The sequence below is a fragment of the Chiloscyllium punctatum genome, chromosome 8 (genome assembly GCF_047496795.1).
Source record: "Chiloscyllium punctatum isolate Juve2018m chromosome 8, sChiPun1.3, whole genome shotgun sequence".
Taxonomy (NCBI): Eukaryota; Metazoa; Chordata; class Chondrichthyes; order Orectolobiformes; family Hemiscylliidae; genus Chiloscyllium; species Chiloscyllium punctatum.
Window position 1 is genome coordinate 131,499,504 of NC_092746.1, and position 24,097 is coordinate 131,523,600.

General features: G+C 46.5%; 1 protein-coding gene across 9 annotated transcripts in view; it reads left to right on the forward strand.

The window, feature by feature from the left end:
• Positions 1–24,097, forward strand: part of LOC140480929 (IQ motif and ankyrin repeat domain-containing protein 1-like) — a 343,897-nt gene that overhangs the window by 141,580 nt on the left and 178,220 nt on the right. For 4 of the 9 annotated variants that reach the window (XM_072576521.1, XM_072576524.1, XM_072576522.1 and 1 more), the window contains exon 2: positions 16,605–16,723. The exons of 3 other annotated variants lie outside the window; for them this stretch is intronic. In XM_072576521.1, the coding sequence (XP_072432622.1) occupies positions 16,645–16,723 (79 nt within the window). In that variant the 5' untranslated portion in view covers positions 16,605–16,644. Of the gene's footprint in view, positions 1–15,595; positions 16,522–16,604; positions 16,724–24,097 lie in introns of those variants that run through there. 2 more of the 9 variants (XM_072576520.1, XM_072576523.1) reach the window with 2 other exon arrangements.

Sequence of the window (24,097 nt, forward strand, 5' to 3'; positions counted from 1 at the left end):
GGTATTTTCCCTGGGGTGGGGGAGTCCAGAACTAGAGGGCATAGGTTTAGAGTGAGAGGGGAAAGATATAAAAGAGACCTAAGGGGCAACTTTTTCACACAGAGGGTGGTACGTGTATGGAATGAGCTGCCAGAGGAAGTGGTGGAGGCTGGTACAATTGCAACATTTAAAACGCATTTGGATGGGTATATGAATAGGAAGGGTTTGGAGGGATATGGGCTGGGTGCTGGCAAATGGGACTAGATTAGTTTATGATGTCTGGTCAGCATGGGCAAGTTGGGTCTGTTTCTCTGCTGTATATCTCTTTGGCTCTATGTAATGGGTCATCCTGTCAGTGTTTGTAGGTTCCTTGGTAGATGCCACAGCTGAAGCTAATCCTGCTGGAGACAGTGGCTGGTCAGGAGGTGATGGAAGTACTGGAATAGATGTAATGTCACTGGGCTAGTAATTCAGAACATTCAGGCTAATGCTCTGGGGGACATGGCTTCATATTGTATGAGTGAAATTTGAGGTCAGTAAAAAATATCTGGCAGGGGATGAAGAGTCTTGTGGTGCAGTAATTGAAAACCAGCTTCAAGTTGGTGCCAAGCTCAAATGAGGGAAGGAATAAAAGAGAGAAACCAGGCTGTAGAGGTGGTCTAATGTTCAGAGATTTGGGCTTTTGGACCATTAGGATCTCATAGGCCAGAAAAGACTGCTCAAAAAAGGTAGATTTCACCTAAACTGGAAAGGGACCAATCTCCCTTGTGGGGAGATTTGCAAGTTCTATTAAGGGAAACTAAACTATGAGAGAAGGGGGGTGCGGTGAGCCTAAGTAACAGAGTAAATGGAAAGGTAGATGAGAATGGTTCTGAATCTGAAAAGAACAAGTTAATTAGAAAAGACAAGCTAGAACAAATCTTAACTGGATTACACTATAGTCTCCCCAATATTCCGAGGGAAATTGAGGAGCAAATATGTCGAAAGATTTGGATGTAAGTAAGAATATTGAACTTTGTAATAAAAGTTGAAGTTTTTAATTGGAGTAAGGCAAATGTTAACGGTATGAGACAGGAACTTTCAAAAATCGATTGGAGTAGACTACTCGCAGGTAAAGGTACCTCTTATAAGATAAAGAAATGGAGGTTAGAGAACTTGGGAAAATAAATATTGATGTTTTGAAAAGGGTTCACATTACAGAGGAAGAATTGCTCCAGGATCTGATTTGGTGTATCCCAGGATTTTGTGGGAGGTTACAGAGGAAATTGTGGGGCCCTTTGCAGAAATATTTGTGTCATCTATAACTTCGACTGAGGTGCCAGATGACTGGAGAGTGGCGAATGCTGTACCTTTGTTGAAGAAAGGATGTAAGGAGAAGCCTGGAAACTATAGACCCGTGAGTCTGACTTTGGTGGTGGGTAAGTTGTTGGAAGTGGTTCAAAAAGATGTAATATACAGACGTTTCATTACCTGGCTAGGTAACATCATCAGTGGCGACCTCCAAGTGAAGCGAAGCTGTTGTCTCCTGCTTTCTATTTATATCTTTCTCCTGGATGGGGTTCCTGGGAACCCCAACCAGGAGAAAGATATAAATAGAAAGCAGAGACAACAGCTTCGCTTCACATGGAGGTCGCCACTGATGATGTTACCTAGCCAGGTAATGAAACGTCTGGATATCAAACCTACAGCTCAGCGAGCTAACCTACACCCTAAACCTCAGCCTGAGCTACAAACCTTCACAAACCTTGCGAGATGTAATATGCATTTGGAGAGGCAAGGAATGCTAAGGGATAATCAACATGGTCTTGTGCAAAGGGAATCATGTCTCACAAACATGTTTGCTTGAACTTTAGTAAAGCCTTTGACAAGGTTCCATGCTGGATACTAATTAGTGATGTTAGAGATCATGAACTTCAGGATGCGCTTGCAAATTGGACACAAAATTGGCTTAACAATAAGAGATAGAGAGTGGTGGTAGCAACCTGTGACCAGCGGTGTTCCACAGGGATTGGGTGCTGGGTCCCCTTTTGTTTGTCATTTGTATAAATGAGTTAGATGAGAATATAGAAAGCATGGTTAGTAAGTTTGAAGATGGCACCAAGATTGGTGGTGTAGTGGACAGTGAAGAAGGTTACCTAAGATTACATAGAGATCTTGATAAATTGGGTCAATGAGCTGAGGAGTGGCAGATGGAGTTTAATCTGGATAAATACAAGGTATTACATTTTGGTAAAATAAATAAGGGCAGAACTTGTACAATTAAAAGTAAGGCCTTGGGTAGTAGTGTTGCAGAACAGAGAGACCTAGGGTCCTCCACACTATCCACAACTCCACCAACCTTCATTACTAACCCACCCTTCCACTTCCTCATCGGGTCAGTTATAAAATCACAAAGAGCAGAGATCCCAGAACCGATCCCTGTGGAACACCAATGGTCACTGAGCTGCAGGCTGAATACTTTCCATCAACTACCACCCTCTGTCTTCTATGGGCCAGCCAATTCTGTATGCAGACAGCCAGGGTTCCTTGTATCCCATTCCTCCTTACTTTCTGAATGAGCCTACCATGGGGAACCTTACCAAACACCTTGTGAAAATCCATGGACACCACATCCTCTGCTCTACCTTCATCAATGTGTTTTGTCACATCCTCAAAAAATTCAATAAGGTTTGTGAGGCATTACCTGCCCTTCACAGAGCCATGCTGACTATCTCTAATCAAATAATGGTTTTCTAAGTAATCATAAGTCCTGTCTCTCAGAATCCTCTCCAATACTTTCCCCACCACAGACATAAGTCTGACTGGTCTGTAATTCCCAGATTATTCCTATTCCCTTTCTTGAATGGGGGAATAACATTTGCCGCCCTCCAATCATCTTGCACTACTCCAGTAGACAGTGTGGACGCAAACGTCATCACGAAAAGCGCAGCAATCTCTCCCCTCGCTTCCTGTAGTAACCCTGGATATATCCCGTTTGGTCAAGGGAATTGATCTATGCTTATGCTTTTCAAAACTTTCAGCACATCCTCCTTCCTAACATCAACCTGTTCGAGCAGGTCAGTCTGTTTCACACTCTTCTCAGAAACGTCAAGGTCCCTCTCAATAGTGAATGCTGAAGCATTGTTTTCATTAAGGACCTCCCCAACCTCCTCTGATTCCAGGTGTACTATCCCTGATTGGCCCTACCCTCACTCTGGCCATCCTCTTGTTCCTCACATGAGTGTAGAATGCATTAGGATTTTACTTGATCCTACTCGCTAAAATTTTTTCATGCCTCCTCCTATCCCTCCTAAGTCCATTCTTCAGTTTCTTCCTGGCTACCTTGTAACCTGTCTGATCCTTGCCTCCTCAACGTTAGCTAGGAGAAGGTGAGCTCTTGTGCTGCCTGACCTGCTGTGCTTTTCCAGCACCACACTCTCAACTCTTCAACCTTAAGTAAACTTCCTTCTTCCTCTTAACTAGATGTTCCATATCCCTTGTCACCCAAAGTTCTTCCAACCTACCATCTCTTCCTTTGCCTCAGTAGGACAAACCTATCCAGCACAATCAACTGGTGCTTCCTAAACAACCTCCACATTTCGGTCTTTAAATTAATGTCTTATTAAATGTCAGATAAGACATTAAATCAAGGCCCAGTCTGCCCTCCCAGGGAGACAGAAAAGACCGAATTGCTGGTCAGGAGGAAAGGCTTTTGTGGCAGTATTGGGAATGTCCATCCCTCTGGACTCAAGTTCCTATCTATGGAGAACTGTTACTGATCGCTCCAGCACAGACCAATCCATTCAACGTTAGTGGTGGGGAAACTACAGAAACAATAACTTGGAGTACAGTAGTCACACGGTCAATTATGGCTGAATTTGGGAGAGCTAGTCTGGCATAATTTACTGCTTTTTTTTTTAAACAACTAACAATGTATGTTGCTGAGGGAAGTGCTGTTGATGCAGTGTACAGAAACTTCCAAAAGGTATTCGGTACAGAACAAAACAATAGACTTGTGAGGAAAATTCAAGTTGATGGAATAAAAGGGACAAGATCTTGTGGCATAATTGTAGCTTTTCTACCTCTGGGTTCAACACCCAGCTGTTCTGGAGATCTGTCATAACCTATTCCAAACAGGCTGACTAAAAAGAACAATGAAAGCAACAGTGATTATGCGGAAATAAAACAATAAACTAGAGTGGCTGGAAATCTCTATCGAGCAAAAACGAAAATTGCTGAAGAATCTCCGCACTTTGTGGGAATCTAAGGAAGAGATTGCTGGGCCTCTTGCTGAGATATTTGTGCCATCAATATCCACAGCTAAGGTGCCAGAAGACGAGAGGTTAGCTAATGTAGTGCCATTATTCAAAAAAAAAATATTCAAAAAGGTTGGAAGGAAAAGTCAGTGGTAACTTGTTGAGGGGGATTCTAAGGGACAGGATTTACATACATTTGGAAAGGCAAGAACTAATTATGGATAGTCAACATGGCTTTGTGCATGGGAAAGCATGTCTCACAAACTCGATTGAACCTTTTGAAGAAGTGACCAAGAAGATTGAAGGCAGAGCGGTATTTGTTGTCCATATGGACTTCAGCAAAGCATTCGACAAGTTCCGCATGGTAGACTGGTTAGCAAGATTAGATCATATGGGATCCAGGGGGAGCTAGCCAATTGGATACAAAATTGGCTCAAAGGTAGGAGACAGAGGGCGGTGGTGAAAGGTTGCTTTTCAGACTGGAGGCCTGTGCCCGGTGGTGTATCTCAAGGAACAGTGCAGGGTCTACTGCTTTTCATCATTTATCTAAATGATTTGGATATGAATATACGAGGTATGGTTAGTAAGTTTCTAGATTACACCAAAATAGGTGGTGTAGTGGACAGCGAAGAAAGTTCCTGATGAAGGGCTTATGCTCAAAATCCTGATCCTCGGATGCTGCCTGACCTGCTGTGCTTTTCCAGCAACACACTCTCGACTCTGATCTCCAGCATCTGAAATCTTCACTTTCTCCCAGCAAAGAAAGTTATGTCAGAGTACAATAGGACCTTAATGAAGGTACTGCATTTTAGTAAATCAAATTAAGGCAGGACTTATACAGTAGGATCCCGGGAAGTATTAGGAATGCAGGTGCATAGTTTCTTGACAGGGGCAATGAAGGAGGAGTTTGATACACTTGCCTTCATTGGTCAGAAAATGAATTGTGGAGTTGGAATGTCATGTTGCGGCTGTACAGGACATTGGTGAGACCACGTTTAGAATACGGTGTACAATTCTGATTGCCCTGCTAGAGGAAGGATGTTGCTAAATTTGAGAGAAAAGATTTACAAGGACACTGCCAGGATTGGAGGCACACTAGCTTTCGGAGTGACACTCCTTCATCAATCCTAACACACAGAATTTATAGCAAAAATTTACAGAGTGATGTAATTGAAATTATACATTGAAAAATTGATTGTCTGTTAAGCCTCTCATCTGTTTGAATACTGTGATAGTTTCACTTCTTTCATGTGTAAATCACAAAACCTTTTTTTTGCCAAGTTGCATTCTCGGGTTAGCTGTTAACAATGGGTGATAGCTAGACAATATGTTGAAAGTGTTGGCCCCCTATGTTCTCTGTCTATGCCATGACATTTAGATCGATTCTAATCTAAAAAGTGAGATAACGGAGTTTTATATGAATTTATGCAGTTTTTGAGAAAAGTACAATGTAACCCTGCAAAACCAAATTCACCCCACAAAATATATGTGTGCATGTGGGTCTTTGTCTGTCCGTGTGTGTGTGTGTGTCTGTCTGGGTTGGGGTTGTGAGTGTGAGAAAGTGTATGTATGTGTGTAGTGAGTACAGAGTGTGTTAAGTCTGTGAGGGGGTGCATGTCTGAGTGTGTGAATGTGTGTCTGTAAGGGTGTGTGTGGGTGTCTGTGTGTGTGTGAGATTGTGTGTATGTGTATATAGGAGTGCCTGTGTGTGTGTAGGAGTATCTGTGTGTGTATCGTGCAATGGTGGTCACCTGTAATGTGACATGAACCCAAGGTCCCTATGGTACCGAACTTAGCTATCAGCCTCTGCTCAGCAACTTTTCTCTGCTGCCTATCCCGAAGTCCACCTTGGAGGAAAGTCCGAGGCTGAATGTCCTGGACCACTGAAGTGTTCCCCAACTGGGAGGGAACCCTCCTGTCTGTTGATTGTTGTGTGGTGCCCATTCGTCCGTAGTCGTACCAGGTACATTGGTGACATTTCCTTCCTGTGGACCCATGGCGAGGAGTCACTGATAAAACTACACAGTGACATCAACAAGTTTCATCCCCCCATCAAACTCACCATGGACTACTCTCAACTGTCTGTCTCATTCTTGGACACATGCATCTCCATCAAGGACGGACACCTCAGCACCACACTCTACCGCAAACCCACAGACAATCTCACAATGCTACACTTCTCCAGCTTCCACCCAAAACATATTAAAACAGCCATTCCCTATGGACAAGCCCTACACATACACCGGATCTGCTCAGATGAGGAGGAACGTGACGGACACCTGGAAGTACTCAGGATGCCCCCACAAGAACGGGGTACGATACCCAGCTCATTGACCGCCTGTTCCGATGTGCCACAGCAAGGAACCATAATGACCTCCTGAGGAGACAGACACGTGCTGCAACCGACAGGGTCCCCTTCGTTGTTCAGTATTTCCCAGGGGCTGAAAAACTACGCCATGTTCTTCGTGACCTGCAACACATTATCAATGAGGATGAGCACCTCACCAAGACCTTCCCCACACCTCCTCTACTTGCCTTTAAACAACCACCAAACCTCAAACAGATTGTTGTTCGTAGCAAACTGCCCGGCTCTCAGGACAACTCCATACAACCCTGTCACGGTGGACGCTGCAAGACGTGTCAGAGTGTGGACACGGATACCACCATTACATGTGGGAACACCTCCCACCTTGTACATGGCAGGTACTCATGTGACTCAGCCAACGTTGTCTATCTCATATGCTGCAGGCAAGGATGCCCGGAGGCATGGTACATTGGGGAAACCGAGCAAAGGCTACGGCAATGGATGAATGGGCACGGCACAACAATCAACAGACAGGAGGGTTCCCTCCCAGTTGGGGAACACTTCAGTGGCTGTGGACATTCAGCCTCGGACCTTCGGGTGACCATCCTCCAAGGTGGACTTCGGGACAGACAGCAGAGAAAAGAGGCCAGGCAGAGGCTGATAGCTAAGTTCAGTACCCATAGGGAGGGCCTCAACCGGGACCTTGGGTTCATGTCACATTACAGGTGACCACCATTACACTATACACACACACAGGTGGAAACATTGCAGATGCTGGAAGCCAGATTCTGGATTAGTGATGCTGGAAGAGCACAGCAGTTCAGGCAGTGTCCAAGGAGCGTCGATTTTGCTGCTCCTTGGATGCTGCCTGAACTGCTGTGCTCTTCCAGCACCACTAATCCAGAATCTATACACACACAGATACTCCTACACACACACACACTCTCTCTCACACACACACAGGCACTCCAATTCACACAGACACACATATACAGAGACGTGCACACAGACACCCACACACACCCTTACAGACACACACACTTCCACACTCACATACGTACCCTATCACAGACTTATGACACTCTGCACTCACCACACACACACACATTCTCACACTCACAACCCCCAACCCAGACAGACAGACAGACACAGACACACACACACACACACACACACACAGACAAAGACCCACATGCACACATATATTTTGTGGGGTGAATTTGTACTTTCAGGGTTACATTGTACTTTGCTCAAAAACTGCATGCATTCATGTAGAACTCTGAGCTCAAAAACTGCATGAATTCATATAAAACTCTGTTATCTCACTTTTTAGATTAGAATCAATCTAAACGTCATGGCATAGACAGAGAACATAGGGGGCCAACACTTTCAACATATTGTCTAACTATCACCAATTGTTAACAGCTAACCCGAGAATGCAACCTTTACAAAAAAAGCTTTTGTGATTTACACATGAAAGAAGTGAAACTATCACGGTATTCAAACAGATGAAAGGCTTAACAGATAGTCAATGTTTTAATGTATAATTTCAGTGACATCACACTGTAAATTTTTGCTATAAATTCTTTGTGTTAGGATTGAGCCCTCCACTACCACCCAATTAAACCTGTTGGACTATAACCTGATGTTGTGTGATTTTTAACTTTGTACACCCCAGTCCAACACCGGCATCTCCAAATCAGGATTGGAGGGTTTGAGTGAAGAGGCTGAATAGAATGGGACTTTTTACCCTGGAGCATCGGAGGCTGAGCGGTGACCTGATTGAGATTAATAAAATCATTCTTTATCCATGGTAGGAGAGTCCAAAATTAGAGGGTGTAGGTTTAAGGTGAGAGGAGAAAGATTTAAAAAGGACTCGACAGATAACTTTCTCATGTGGACAGTATTGCATGTCTGGAATGAGCTGCCAGAGAAAGTCGTGGAGGCAGGTACAATGACAATATTTAAAAGGCATGGGTATTTGAACAGGAAGAGTTCAGAGTGAAATGGACCAAATGCAGACAAATGGGACGAGGTGAGATTGGGATGTCTCATCAGCACAAGTGAGTTGAACCCGAGACTGGCCTGTTTCCGTGCTGTATAACTCCATAACATCCACATTCCAGAAATACTTTCCCCAAGACGCAGCTGCCAATAAAATTACCTGCATTCTTCAAATTGGAGGGTAAATGCGAGAGGTTTTGATTGAGAATCAAACTGAATTAGTAAAATGTTTAATCAAGAAAGAGTTGTTTGGTCTCAAAATATACCGTTTTCATCAAATGAGTCTGAGGCCCATCTGATGTTGACTTGACTAAGTGGGCAGCATCTGAAATGAGCAGAACGTGGGCTCAACATGTAATCTATATTGAGGGCACATTGAATCTGATGAGACAGTGCTGCATTGCCAAAGGTGCCATCTTTTTGATCCAAAATTAAACAGAAACACTTTCCGCTGTCTATAAGAAAATTCATATCACCAAATGAAAACATCAAAGCCTATGGGCCATTGGAGCAATTTTAAAATACTGCACAGGATGTGTTAACAGGTGTCTCCGAGTGGAGTGTTTTTATCAGTGCAGGATAATAGTGTAAGCAGCAGTCCAAACCTGGCCAGCTCCAATGCTGCATGGGTATCCTTCAGACATAATGTTAGACCAGCTTCACCATACCTGTGAACCCTAGTACAGAGAAGCCTCGATTATCCGGCATTTGATTATCTGAATTTTGGATTATCCAAATAAGATTGCGAATTCCCGATGCTTGGCTAAACTATGTTATCCAGCATTCGATGAACTGAATAAAATACTCCCTGCCAGTGTCCTTCTGATAATCAAGGTTCCTCTATGGGTTTAGGAGATCTTTAAAACAGTAGATTCAAAACATCTTTCCCATGCCCATGCCCATCCCTCCTTCTTGCCCCAGTAAGCACTTCATGCTGCAAAACAGACCTGCTACAACCTGCTATGTGGAAATAATGAGGCGTAAATATCTACCGCAGTGCTGAAATTGCCTGGAGCATTTTATTTCCAGTTTTGTGCCACATGTAGATAGTCAGCTGGACTTGGAACATAATTATCTATTGGAATTAAGCCACCATACCTCTTGATCCACCTCATTAGCACAGTGTTTAAAAAGAAACTGTGCTGGTCCAAGGGTTCAGTCTGCTGGGATTCAAATAGGGCTGGGGATATACAAAACAAAAAACAAAGGTCCAGGCAAGACTGTTTGGTGTTAGAGTGTACTGTCTCCATAGTCATTATCTCTTTTTCTCTGTATATACTCTTGTTGGTCGGTGCATACACTTGTGGTAATGTATATGTTACAAAAGATTGCTATCCTGTGTGTATATCTCAACCCTGTTGTGTATCCAACTATCTGGTTTTCTATAAACTGTTACAGATTTCCAGCATCCACAGTATGTCGCTTTATTGATATATATTGTCCCTGACTGAATATCCTGTGATTCTGTTCAATCATATTCACCCCTTATCTCCATCCAAAACATGGGAGTGCTCGGAGAATCTCTGTGCATTGTCTTTTTACTTTTGACCTCTAAAGTCACAGCGGCTGTAAAGTAGAAAGGGGCCTGAATGTGTCTGTCTTATTGTTGTGGTACTTCTCAATTCCCAGGCATGTGCTTGAAGAGGAAAGCTGGAAATCTGAGGGAGGGGAAGTGCAGCTCTGTTTGGAACATTGGAATCCAAATGAGCTGCAAGTTGATAACTGGGTGTGCCGACGTTGACAAGTATTGACAAGGTGTAGTCAGGAAAGGAATGTAGAAGGCTGGATGACAGCCAAAGACAGCCTCCAGGTGACAAGACAAGGATTTCTTTGTGGCAGTGGGTCCTTTGAAGGGACCCTCATTAAGTTATTTGAGGTCACAGCGTGCTGAGTATCGAAGGCAGTAGCTTGTCTCAATATGTCCGAATCAGTGGGTACCAACTCCACATCGATCCCATCAGCTCCAATCACACGGCCCTGCTCTTTCTCATTGCTGGAAAGATGAGGTTACTCAGCAGCTGATTCAGGGAAATTGGCCACTGTTATTTTATGCACAGGTGTAACTTAAAAAGAAATTGAAAAGCTAGATTTTCTGTAGCACCTTTCACATCCTCTGGATGTTTCAAAATGTGTGAGGACAAGTGGAGTTTATTTTTAAGAATAGTTCCTGTAGGAATAGAACGTCAAACATTACAGCACAGTACAGGCCCTTCGGCTCTCGATGTTGTGCCGACCCGTGGAACCAAACTGAAGCCCATCTATCCTACACTATTCCATTCTCATCCATATGTTTATCCAATGACTATTTAAATGCCCTTAAAGTTGGTAAGTTTACAACTGTTGCAGGCAGGGCATTCCACACCCCATTACTCTCTGAGTAAAAGAAAACCCTCTGACATCTGTCCTATATCAATTACCCCTCAACTTAAAGCTGTGTCCCCTCATGCTAGCCATCACCATCCAAGGACAAAGGCTCTCACTGTCCACCCTATCAAACCGTCTGATTATCTTGTATGTTTGTATGAAGCCACCTCTCAACCTTCTTCTCTCTAATGAAAACAGTCTCAAGGCCCTCAGCCTTTCCTTATAAGACCTACCTTTCATACCAGGCAACATCCTAGTAAATCTCCTCTGTACCCTTTCCAAAGCTTCCACATGCATTCTATAACGCGGTGACCAGAACTGTACACAATACTCCAAGTGTGGCCGCACCAGTGTCTTGTACAGCTGAAGCATGACCTCATGGCTCCAAAACTCAATCCCTCCATCAATAAAAGCTAACACACCATATGCCTTCCTAACAACCTTATCAACCTGGGTGGCATCTTTCAGGCATCGATGTACATAGACACCAAGATCTCTCTGCTCATCTACATGACCAAGAAGGTGAAGGTGAGGACTGCAGATACTGGAGATCAGAGTGTGGATTAGAGTGGTGCTGGAAAAGCACAGCAGGTCAGACAGCATCCGAGGAGCAGGAGAATCGACGTTTCAGGCACAGGCCCTTCATCAGGAATGATTCCTGATGAATAGCTTTTGCCCGAAATGTCGATTCTATACCTTCTCACTACACATCCCCATTGCCCAGTGTCACTGAACATTACAGTACACTACTACATTCCCCAGTATCACTGTCCATTACAGTGCACATCCGCATTCCCCAGAGTCACTATCCATTACAATACACACCCACATTCCCCACTGTCACTGTCCATTACAGTACACACCCATATTGCCCAGATTCACTGTCCATTACAGTACACACCCACATTGCCCAGTGTCACTGTCCATTACAGTACACACCCATATTGCCCAGATTCACTGTCCATTACAGTACACACCCACATTGCCCAGTGTCACTGTCCATTACAGTACACACCCACATTGCCCATGTCACTGTCCATTACAGTACACACCCATATTGCCCAGATTCACTGTCCATTACAGTACACACCCACATTGCCCAGTGTCACTGTCCATTACAGTACACACCCATATTGCCCAGATTCACTGTCCATTACAGTACACACCCACATTGCCCAGTGTCACTGTCCATTACAGTACACACCCATATTGCCCAGATTCACTGTCCATTACAGTACACACCCACATGACCCCATGTCTCTGTCCATGGGGGCTGCCCTGTCTTGGCCATTACCAGTTTCTGATTGGTGCCAGTGCCTGTTGGAGGGAGCTCTGGAGCTTGCACGTGTGCAGCTGGCAGTGACAGGGGCGGGGCTAGCATGCTGATGTCATATCCGTGTGTCTCGGTTGCTTAGAGATTGCCAAGACACCAACTGAAACAATGGTAACAATCTGCAAGAGGGCTCGCAGTTTTGGGGGCAACATGCACATACACGGACTACTGTTCTGGCAGCAGCACAGAGACAGATAGACAGACAGGGAATGCATTCCCTGTACTGGGAGCAACAGAGAGACAGACAGACAAATTTGGGGTTGGGTGGGGGGAGAGAGCACTGTACTGGGAGCACACAGGGAGAGAGAGAGTGTAATACTGGGAGTGCACAGTGTGAGAGAGAGAGAGACTGCAATACTGGGAGTGCACAGGGGAGAGAGAGTGCAATACTGGGAGCAACAGGGAGAGAGAGCAATATTGGAGCTGCAGAGTGAGAGAATTCAGACAGACAAATTTGGGGTTGGGTGGGGAGAGAGAGCACTGTACTGGGAGCACACAGGGAGAGAGAGAGTGCAATACTGGGAGCGCACAGTGAGAGAGAGTGTGCAATTCTGGGAGTGCACTGTGAGAGAGAGAGAGAGACTGCAATACTGGGAGTGCACAGGGGAGAGAGAGTGCAATACTGGGAGCAACAGGGAGAGAGTGCAATAGTGGGAGCACACAGGGAGAGAGCGAGAGTGAGAGGGAGACTGCAATATTGGGAATGCACAGGGCAAGAGAGAGAGTGTGCAAAACTGGGAGTGCACAGTGAGAGAGAGAGAGAATGCAACACCAGGAGCGCACAGGGAGTGGGAGTGTGCAATACTGGGAGTGCAGAGTGTGAGAGAGAGACTACAATACTGGGAGTGCACAGAGAGAGAGACTGCAATACTGGGAGCAACAGGGAGAGAGAGAGAGAGTGCAATACTGGGAGCAACAGGGAGAGAGAGAGAGACTGCAATACTGGGAGCAACAGGGAGAGAGAGAGCAATACTGGGAGCAACAGGGAGAGAGAGAGAGACTGCAATACTGGGAGCAACAGGGAGAGAGAGAGTGCAATACTGGGAGCAACAGGGAGAGAGAGAGTGCAATACTGGGAGCAATAGGGGGAGAGAGTGCAATATTGGGAGCAACAGGGAGAGAGTGAGTGCAATACTGGAAGCAACGGAGGGAGAGAGAGTGCAATACTGGGAGCAACAGGGAGGGAGGGAGAGAGAGAGTGCAATACTGGGAGCAACAGGGAGGGAGGGAGGGAGGGAGAGAGAGAGTGCAATACTGGGAGCAACAGGGAGGGAGAGAGAGAGCGCGCAATACTGGAAGCAACAGGGAGAGAGAGTGAACGAGCAATACTGGGAGCAACAGGGAGAGTGAGAGTGCAATACTGGCAGCAACATGCAGAGAGAGAGTGAGTGCAATACTGGGAGCAGCACAGGGAGAGAGAAACAGAGACTGCAATACTGGGAGCAACAGGGAGAGAGAGAGAGAGAGAGAGCAATACTGGGAGCAGCACAGGGAGGGAGAGAGAGAGAGAGAGAGAGAGAGACACTGCAATACTGGGCGCAACAGGGAGAGAGAGCAATACTGGGAGCAACTGGGCGAAGAGAGAGAGAGCAATACTGGGAGCAACTGGGCGAAGAGAGAGAGAGCAACACTGAGAGCAGCACAGGGAGAGAGAGAACAATACTGGGAGCAACAGGGAGAGAGAGAGAGAGAGAGAGAGCAATACTGGGAGCAACAGGGAGAGAGAGAGACTGCAATACTGGGAGCAACGGGGGAGAGAGAGAGATTGCAATGCTGGGAGCAACAGGGAGTGAGAGAGACTGCAATACTAGGAGCAACGGGGGAGAGAGAGAGATTGCAATGCTGGGAGCAACCGGGAGAAAGAGAGAGCAATACTGGGCGCGACAGGGAAAGAGAAAGAGAGTGTAATACCGGGCGCAACTGGGAGAGAGAGAGACTGCAAAACTGGGAGCAACAGAGGGAGAAAGAGAGAGAGACAGAGACAGCAATACTGGGAGCAACGGGGCTCAGAGACAGACACTGCAATACTAGAAGCAACAGGGAGAGAGAGCAATACTGGGAGGACACAGTGAGAGAGACAGAGACAGACTGAAATACTGGGAGCTACAGGCAAGGAGAGAGAGCAATTCTGGGAGCAGCACGGGGGGAGAGAGAGAGACGGAGACAGACTGCAATACTGGGAGCAACAGGGCGGCAAAGAGGGAGACTGCAATACTGGGAGCAACAGGGAGGGAGAGAGAGAGAGTGCAATACCAGGAGCGACAGAGAGAGAGAGAGAGAGAGAGAGAGAGACTGCACGGGGGGGGGAGAGAGAGAGAGACTGCACGGGGGGGGGGGAGAGAGAGAGAGACTGCACGGGGGGGGGAGAGAGAGACTGCACGGGGGGGGGAAGAGAGAGAGACTGCACGGGGGGGGGGAAGAGAGAGAGACTGCACGGGGGGGGGGAAGGGAAGAGAGAGAGACTGCACGGGGGGGGGAAGAGAGAGACTGCACGGGGGGGGGGAAGAGAGAGAGACTGCACGGGGGGGGGGAAAGAGAGAGAGACTGCACGGGGGGGGAAGAGAGAGAGACTGCACGGGGGGGGAAGAGAGAGAGACTGCACGGGGGGGGAGGGAAGAGAGAGAGACTGCGGGGGGGGGAAGAGAGAGAGACTGCGGGGGGGGAAGAGAGAGAGACTGCACAGGGGGGGGGAAGAGAGAGAGACTGCACGGGGGGGGGAGGGAAGAGAGAGAGACTGCACGGGGGGGGGAAGAGAGAGAGACTGCACGGGGGGGGAAGAGAGAGAGACTGCACGGGGGGGGGAAGAGAGAGAGACTGCACGGGGGGGAGAGAGAGAGAGAGACTGCACGGGGGGGGAAGAGAGAGAGACTGCATGGGGGGGGGGAAGAGAGAGAGACTGCACGGGGGGGAAGAGAGAGAGACTGCACGGGGGGGGGGAAGAGAGAGAGACTGCACGGGGGGGGGAAGAGAGAGAGACTGCACGGGGGGGGAAGAGAGAGAGACTGCACGGGGGGGGGAAGAGAGAGAGACTGCACGGGGGGGGGAAGAGAGAGAGACTGCACGGGGGGGGGAAGAGAGAGAGACTGCACGGGGGGGAGGGAAGAGAGAGACTGCACGGGGGGGGGGAAGAGAGAGAGACTGCACGGGGGGGGAAGAGAGAGAGACTGCACTGGGGGGGAAGAGAGAGAGACTGCACGGGGGGGAAGAGAGAGAGACTGCACGGGGGGGGAGAGAGAGAGACTGCACGGGGGGGGGAAGAGAGAGAGACTGCATGGGGGGGGAAGAGAGAGAGACTGCACGGGGGGGGAAGAGAGAGAGAGAGAGACAGACTGCAATACTGGGAGCAACAGGGAGGGAGAGAGAGAGAGAGAGTGTGTAATACTGGGAGCAACAGGGAAAGAGAGTGCAATACTGGGAGCAATAGGGGGAGAGAGTGCAATACTGGGAGCAACAGTGAGAGAGAGAGAGTGCAATACTGGGAGCAACAGTGAGAGAGAGAGACAGCAATACTGGGAGCAACAGAGCTCAGAGACAGAGACGGCAATACTGGGAGCAACAGAGAGAGGGAGCGCACGGGGGGGAGAGAGAGAGAGAGACAGAGACAGACTGCAATACTGGGAGCAACAGGGAGGGAGAGAGAGAGAGAGAGAGAGAGAGCAATACTAGGAGCAACAGGGAGAGAGAGCAATACTGGGAGGGCACAGTGAGAGATAGAGCGCAATACTAGGAGCGCACAGGGAGGGAGACAGAGACAGACTGCAATACTGGGAGCAACAGGCAAGGAGAGAGAGAGAGTGCAATACTGGGAGCAACAGGGAGAGAGAGAGACTGCAATACTGGGAGCAGCACGGGGGCGGGGGGAAGAGAGAGACTGCAATACTGGAGGCAGCACAGAGAGAGAGCGCAGTACTGGGAGCGCACAGGGGGAGAGAGAGACGGATTGCAATACTGGGAGCAACTGGGTGTGAGAGAGAGAAAGAGAGTGCAATACTGGGAGTGAGAGAGAGAAAGAAAGTGCAATACTGGGAGCAGCAAATGGTGGGAGAGATGAGAAAAGTGGGAATCAGACAGTTGAGGCTGGAAGTTAGTAATTGCGAATTTTTGTTGTCTTGTGTCCTGCTAACCAGTCTGTGCGGTGTATGAGGGAGGCCCTTTGTTCACTTTTATTACATGGCAGCGGTGGTCCATACGTTGCTGCAGCTGGCTGGCTGGCAGGCTGTATTCAGCAGGGTCTCTCTGCCTGAAAGCCCAGCTCCTGCTTGGACTTGCCGAGTTCCACTGGAACCCCTTCTCCCTGCTTTGTAAGTGCCAGTGTTATCCTTCCCGTCTTCGACAGAGGCGAGGCAGCACCACATTAACATGAGATCAATTCTCTCTGTTCTAGTGACGCTGGTTAGCAGAGAGTTTTTCAAATGTGATAAACAATGTCCAGTCGGAAAGGAGGGAAAGCAAAGCCTGGAGCTGGGAAAGCACCGAAAAAACCCAGCCAAGCACCAAGAAAAGGTACTGCTCTTGGACGGCAAACTATTTAGGCACGGTGTTGGGAACGCTCGGAAATGTGACCACAGAGGCCAGCTGATTATACTCCTCAGTATTCAGCTTTGGGTGGTTCCTTTTACCTTCCTCCTTCCACTCCAGTTCATTCTACAAAGACTCGTGGTCCCAAATACCTCACCCCGCTCTCCCAAATGTTTGTTTTCTCTTCAGGTCCTCATTCAATTCCATGCACTGCTGCAATGAATTCCAGAACTTAAGCATTCATTGTGGGCAAATTGGGTTTCTTTTGCCATTTGCCTTAAATTATGCCACCTGGTTTTCAACTATTTCACTCAAATCAATTCTCCTCATTCTAAAGCCCTGCTGATTTGGGACACAGCTGTTAAATCTCCAAGCCTGTCATTCTGAGTGAGAATCCCAGCTTCTCCAATTTATTAACACAATAGAAATGCCTTATTCCTGGAGCCATTCCCATAATTTAACCATCCATACCACTTCCACATTTTCCTCAGAGTGAGGTGTCAAAGTTGAGATATCCAATTGGCCAGCTCCCCCTGGATTCCATACGATCTAACCTTCCAGAGCAGCCTACCAGGTGGAACCTTATCAAAGGCCTTACTGAAATCCATGTAGACTACGTCTACCGCCTTGCCCTCGTCATTCTTCCTGGTCACTTCATCAAAGAACTCGAACAAATTTGTAAGGCATGACCTCCCATGTACAAAGTCACACTGACTATTCCTCATCAAACCCTGCCTTTCCAAACACGTGTACCTTATCTCAGAATCTTAAGTAACTTGCCTACCACAGATGTTCACCTTATTGCTCTCTAGTTCCTATGCTTTTCTTTGTATCCCTTCTTGAATAAGGGGACAACATTCACTACCCTCCAGTCTTCTGGGACCTCACCCATGGCTAACGATAATGCACAAATATCAGCCAGGGCCCCTGTGATTTCTTCTCTGGCCTCTTGCGGTGCTTTTTGATATATTTGGTCAAGACCAGGAGATTTACCCACCTTTATACATTCTAGTATATGTAACACAACCTCTTCCATGATATGGAGTTAATTCTATAAAGATTCACTTGACCTTCCTTTTGGAATCTGCCTGCCATTTATAAAGCCCAGGATTCTGTGACAATATTAACTGTATTTTCAACCTATTTGACCACCTATCTATACCAATTTGTGCCCTGATAGCCTCAGGTGCTCCTTTCAAATTGATTTGGAGATGTCAGTATTGGACTGATCACACAACAATAGGTTATAGTCCAACAGTTTATTTGGAAGCACTAGTTTTTGGAGTGCTGCTCCTTTATCAAGTGGTTGTGGACAATAAGATTGTAAGACACAGAATTTATAGCAAACGTTTACAGTGTGATGTAACTGAAATCATATATTGAAAAAGACTTTATGCTTTCCTTTATTGGTCAGAGTACTGAGTACAGGAGTTGGGAGGTCATGTTGCGGCTGTACAGGACATTGGTTAGGCCACTGTTGGAATATTGCATGCAATTCTGGTCTCCTTCCTATCAGAAAGTTGTTGTGAAAGTTGAAAGGATTCAGAAAAGATTTACAAGGATGTTGCCAGGGTTGGAGGATTTGAGCTATAGGGAGAGGCTGAACAGGCTGGGACTGTTTTCCCTGGAGTGTCGGAGGCTGAGGGGTGACCTTATAGAGGTTTACAAAATTATGAGGGGCATGGATAGGGTAAATAGGCAAGGTCTTTCCCTGGGGTGGGGGAGTCCAGAACTAGAGGGCATAGGTTTAGGGTGAGAGGGGAAAGATATAAAAGAGACCTAGGGGCAACTTTTTCACTCAAGGTGGTACATGTATGGAATGAACTGCCAGAGGAAATGGTGGAGGCTGGTACAATTGCAACATTTTAAAAGGCATTTGGATGGGTATATGAATAGGAAGGGTTTGGAGGGATATGGGCCGGGTGCTGGTAGGTGGGACTAGATTGGGTTGGAATATCTGGTTGGCATGGATGGGTTAGACCGAAGGGTCTGTTTCCGTGCTGTACATCTCTATGACTCTATGATCTGGATTGTTTGTTAAGTCTCTCATCTGTTAGAATGACCACGTTGGTTTCAGTTCTTTCATATGTAAATCACAAAACCTTTTTTAAAAGTTACATTCTCAAGTGAACTTTTACAATTGGTGTCTGTTAGCCCAGATAATGTATTGAAGATGTGAGTTCCCCTATGTGATACTGTCTGTGCCACAATATTTAGACTGAGTCTAATCTAAAAAAAATTTACAGACTCTGACATGGATACATGCACTTTTTGAGTGATGTGAAAAGTAATTCTGCAAGTAAATTCATCCCACAAACTTATGTGTATGTGTGCATGTGGGTGTGTGGGAAGGGTGGGGAGGAATCAGGTGTTGTGAGTGTCTGTGAGAGAGTGGGTGCATGTGTGAGTGTGAGTATAAATGGGTATAAGTCTGTGAGAGGGTGCGTGTGTGTGTAGGAGTGTGTGTTAGAGCAGTGTGTGTGAATGTAGGAATGTGTGCGTGTGTGTGTAGGAGTTTGTCTCTGTGTGTGTGTGTGTGTGTAGTGCAATGGGGTGACAACTTGGCTATAAGCCTCTGCTTAGCCACTTTTGTTGTTGCCTGTCCCGAAGTCTGGCTTGGAGGACGGTCACCTGAAGATCCGAGGTAGAATGTCCTGGACCGCTGAAGTGTTCCCCAACTGGGAGGGAACACTCCTGTTGTTAATTGTTGTGTGGTGCCCATTCATCCATTCGTAGCCTCTGCTTGGTCTCATCGATCTGAAGATACTAGATTGCAAGGTTTGTGAAGGTTTGTAGCTCAGGTCGAGGTTTGGAGTGTAGGTTTGAACACTGAGCTGTAGGTTTGATATCCAGACGTTTCATTACCTGGCTAGGTAACATCATCAGTGGCGACCTCCAAGTGAAACGAAGCTGTTGTCTCCTGCTTTTTATTTATATGTTTGTCCTGGATGGGGCTCCTGAGGTTTGTGGTGATGTCATTTCCTGTTCATTTTCTGAGGGGTTGATAGATGGTATCTAGATCTATGTGTTTGTTTATGGCGTTGTGGTTGGAGTGCCAGGTTTCTAGGAAAGCTCCTTGGATGCTGCCTGAACTGCTCTGCTCCTCCAGCACCACTAATCCAGAATTTTATGAATTCTCTGGCATGTCTTTGCTTAGCCTGTCCCAGGATAGATGTGTTGTCCCAGTCGAATTAGTGGTTTTTTTCATCCGTGTGTAGGGCTATGAGGGAGAGAGGGTTGTGTCTTTTTGTGGCTAGCTGAAGAAAGTTAGCCTCCAGGATACACGAACACCAGCTAGATACTAGATTTCCAGCATCTGCAGTCCTTGTTTTTATCTAATCAATCTGAAGATACACAAAGCCAACACACCAGGCCGTCCCATCATACCAGGCAATGGGACCCTGTGTGAGAACCTCTCTGGCAATGTTGAAGGCATCTTGAAACCATTGTACTGGGGACCCCCAGCTTCTGTCGCGACACTATGGATTTCTTTCAGAAACTCAGCACCCATGGACCAATCAAACCAGGAACATTCTTCGTCACAGTGGACGTTTCCGCACTCTACACCAGCATCCCCACAATGCCAACAGCCTCAGTACTCCACACCAACAGCTGCCAATCTCTGAGCACCGTCCTACAACTCATCCGCTTTATCCTTGATCACAGTGTCTTCACAGGCGACTGACTGTGTAGAGTTTGCACATTCTCCCCGTGTCTGTGTGGGTTTCCTCAGGGTGCTCCGGTTTCCTCCCACAGTCCAAAAATGTGTAGGTTAGATGAATTGGCCATGCTAAATTGCCCGTAGTGTTAGGTGAAGGGGTAAATGTAGGGGAATGGGTCTGGGTGGGTTGCGCTTCGGCGGGTCGGTATGGACTTGTTGGGCCGAAGGGTCTGTTTCCACACTGTAAGTAATCTAATCTAATCTAAACCAGTTCTTCATCCAGACACATGGAACATCCACGGGGACCACATTTTGCACCCCAATATGCCAACATTTTCATGCCCAGGTGCGAACAAGACTTCTTCTCTATGCAGGACCTTCCAACTAACACTATACACCAGGTACATTGATGACATTTTCTTCCTCTGGACCTACGGAAAGGAGTCACAGTGATATCAATGAGTTTCATCCCCCCCATCAAACTCACCATGGACTACTCTCGACTATCTGTCTCATTCTTGGACACATGCATCTCCATCAAGGACTGACACCTCAACACCACACTCTACCGCAAACCCACAGATAACCTCACAATGTTACACTTCTCCAGCTTCCACCCTAAACATATTAAAACAGCCATTCCCTATGGACAAGCCCTACACATACACCGGATCTGCTCAGAGGAGGAGGAATGTGGGGGACATTTGGAAGTACTCAGGGATGCCCTCATAAGAACGGGATACGATGCTCAACTGCGACGTGCCACAGCAAGGAACCATAATGACTCCTCAGGAGACAGACAAGTGCTGCAACTGACAGGGTCCCCTTCGTTGTTCCGTATTTCCCACGAACTGTAAAACTATGTTATGTTCTTCGTGACCTGCAACACATTATCAATGAGGATGAGCACCTCCCCAAGACCTTCCCCACACCTCCACTACTTGCCTTTAAACAACCACCAAACCTCAAACAGATCGTTGTTCGTTGCAAACTGCCCGGACAACTCCATACAACCCTGTCATGGTAGGCTCTGCAAGATGTGTCAGAGTGTGGGCATAGATACCACCATTACACGTGGGCACACCTCCCCCCATGTACGTGGCAGGTACCCGTGTGACTCAGCCAACATTGTCTATCTCATACGCTGCAGGAGAGGATGCCCTGAGGCATGGTACAGTAGTCCAGGACATTCGACCTCAGATCTTCGGGTGACCATCCTCCAAGGCAGACTTTGGGACAGGCAGCAGAGGAAAGTGGCCGAGCAGAGGCTGATTGCAAAGTTCGGTTCCCATAGGGAGGGCCTCAACCGGGACCTTGGGTACATGTCATCCTACAGGTGACCCCACTGCACTATATTATATATACCCTCTCACAGACTTATACCCATTTATATTCACACACATGCACCCACTCTCTCACAACGCCAAGTCCTCCCCACACACCCACATGCACACATACACATATAAATTTGTGGGGTGAATTTGTACTTGCAGAATTACTTTTCACTTCGCTCAAAAACTGCATGAATCCATGTAAGATTCTGTAAATTAATTTTTTTAGATTAGAATCAGTCAGAACATTGTGGCACAGACAGTATCACATAGGGGAACTCACATCTTCAATACATTATCTGGGCTAACAGACACCAATTGTTAAAGTTCACTTGAGAATGTAACTTTTAAAAAAGGTTTTGTGATTTACATATGAAAGAACTGAAACCAATGTGGTCATTCTAACAGATGAGAGACTAAACAAACAATCAAGGTCCTTTTCAATGTATAATTTCAGTTACATCACACTGTAAACTTTTGCTATAAATTCTGTGTCTTACAATCTTATACCCCACAACCACCTGATGAAGGAGCAGCGCTCCGAAAGCTAGTGCTTCCAAATAAACCTGCTGGACTATAACCTGGTGTTGTGTGATTTTTAACCTTTCAAACTGTACCTTTGTTTTATGATACCTCTCCTCATATTTAAAAATCACACTACACCGGGTTATAGTCCAGCAGGTTTAATTGGAAGCACTAGATTTTGGAGCACTGCTCCTTCATCAGGTGGTAGACTATCACATGATGAAGGAGCAGAGCTCTGAAAGCTACTGTATTTCCAATTAAACCTGTTGGACTATAACCCAGTGTTGTGTGATTTTTAACTTTGTACACCCCAGTCCAACACCGAAATCTCCAAATCATCTCCTTATATTGTCTTCTTTCTTTAATTTGACTGGGAGGAAGGAAGCCAGAGTTGCAGACAGTAGGTGGAAAGAATGGTTGCAAAAAGAATGCAAACACTTTACAGCTAGATATTGATCAGTTAAGTAATTGGGCAAAAACTTCACAAAGGGAGTACAATGTTGGAAAATGTGAAGTTGTTCATTTTGGAAGGGAGAACAAAAAGACAGTCTTGTTTAAATGGAGAAAAACAACAAGAAAGTTACAGCACAAAGGGACTTGTAGGTGAAACCCAGAAAGCGAGCACCCAGGTGCAGCAGGTAATCAGGAAGGCCAATGCGATGTTGGCCTTTATTTCAAGGGATTTGGAGCATAAGAGTAGGGAAGTCTTACTGCAACTGTAGAAGGTGCTGGGGAGGACATATTTGGAATACTGTGAGCAGTGTTGGTACCCTTATTTAGGGAAAGATGTTATGTTAATGCCAGAATTTCAGTGAAGGTTAACTGGGATGATCCCTGCTGTAGAGGAATTGTCTTAAGAGCAAAGGTTAAACAAATTGGGACTTACTGGAGTTCAAAAGAATGTGAAATGATCTCATTGAAACAAAAAGGATTTTAAAATGTGTTCATTAGTGGGATGTTTCTAGCTGGGCCCAGCAGTTATTGCCTGCCCCTAGTTGCCCTTGAGAAGGTGGGGGGGGTGAGCTGCCTTCTTGAGGTGCTGCTGTCCAACTGCTGTGGGTCAACCCACAAATACCATTACAGAGGGAATTCCAGGATTCTTAAGGACCTTGACAGGTAAATGCTGTTTCTCCTCATGGGAGAATCGAGGACCAGAGAGAATAAAGGGGTGCCATTTAAGTAAGAGTGAGAGGAGGAGGAATTTCTTCTCTTTAGAGGGCTGTGTGTCTTTGGAACTCCTTGCCACAGAGAGTTGTAGGGACAGAGTCATAGAGATGTACAGCAGGGAAACAGACCCTTCGGTCCAACTCATCAATGCTGACCAGATATCCCAACCTAATCTAGTCCCATTTGCCAGCACTTGGTCCATATCCCTCCAAACCCTTCCTAAACATTTACCCATTTAAAAGATGCCTTTTAAATGCTGTAGTAGTACCAGCCTCCACGACTTCCTTTGGCAGCTCATTCCATACACACATCACACTCTGTGTGAAAAAGTTGCCACTTAGGTCTCTTTTATATCTTTCTCCACTCACCCTAGACCTATGCCCTCTAGTTCTGAACTCCCCCATCCCAGGGAAAATACTTTGTCTATTTATCCTATCCATGCCCCACATGATTTTATAGGCCTCTATAAGGTCACCCCTCAGCCTCCGACACTCAAGGGAAAACAGCTCCAGCCTATTCAACCTCTCCGTATAGCTCAAACCCTCCAACCCTGGCAACATCCATGTAAATCTTTTCTGAAACCAAATCTTTTCTGAAACCTTTCAAGTTTCACAACATCCTTCTGATAGGAAGGAGACCAGAATTGCACGCAATATTCCAAAAGTGGCCTTAACC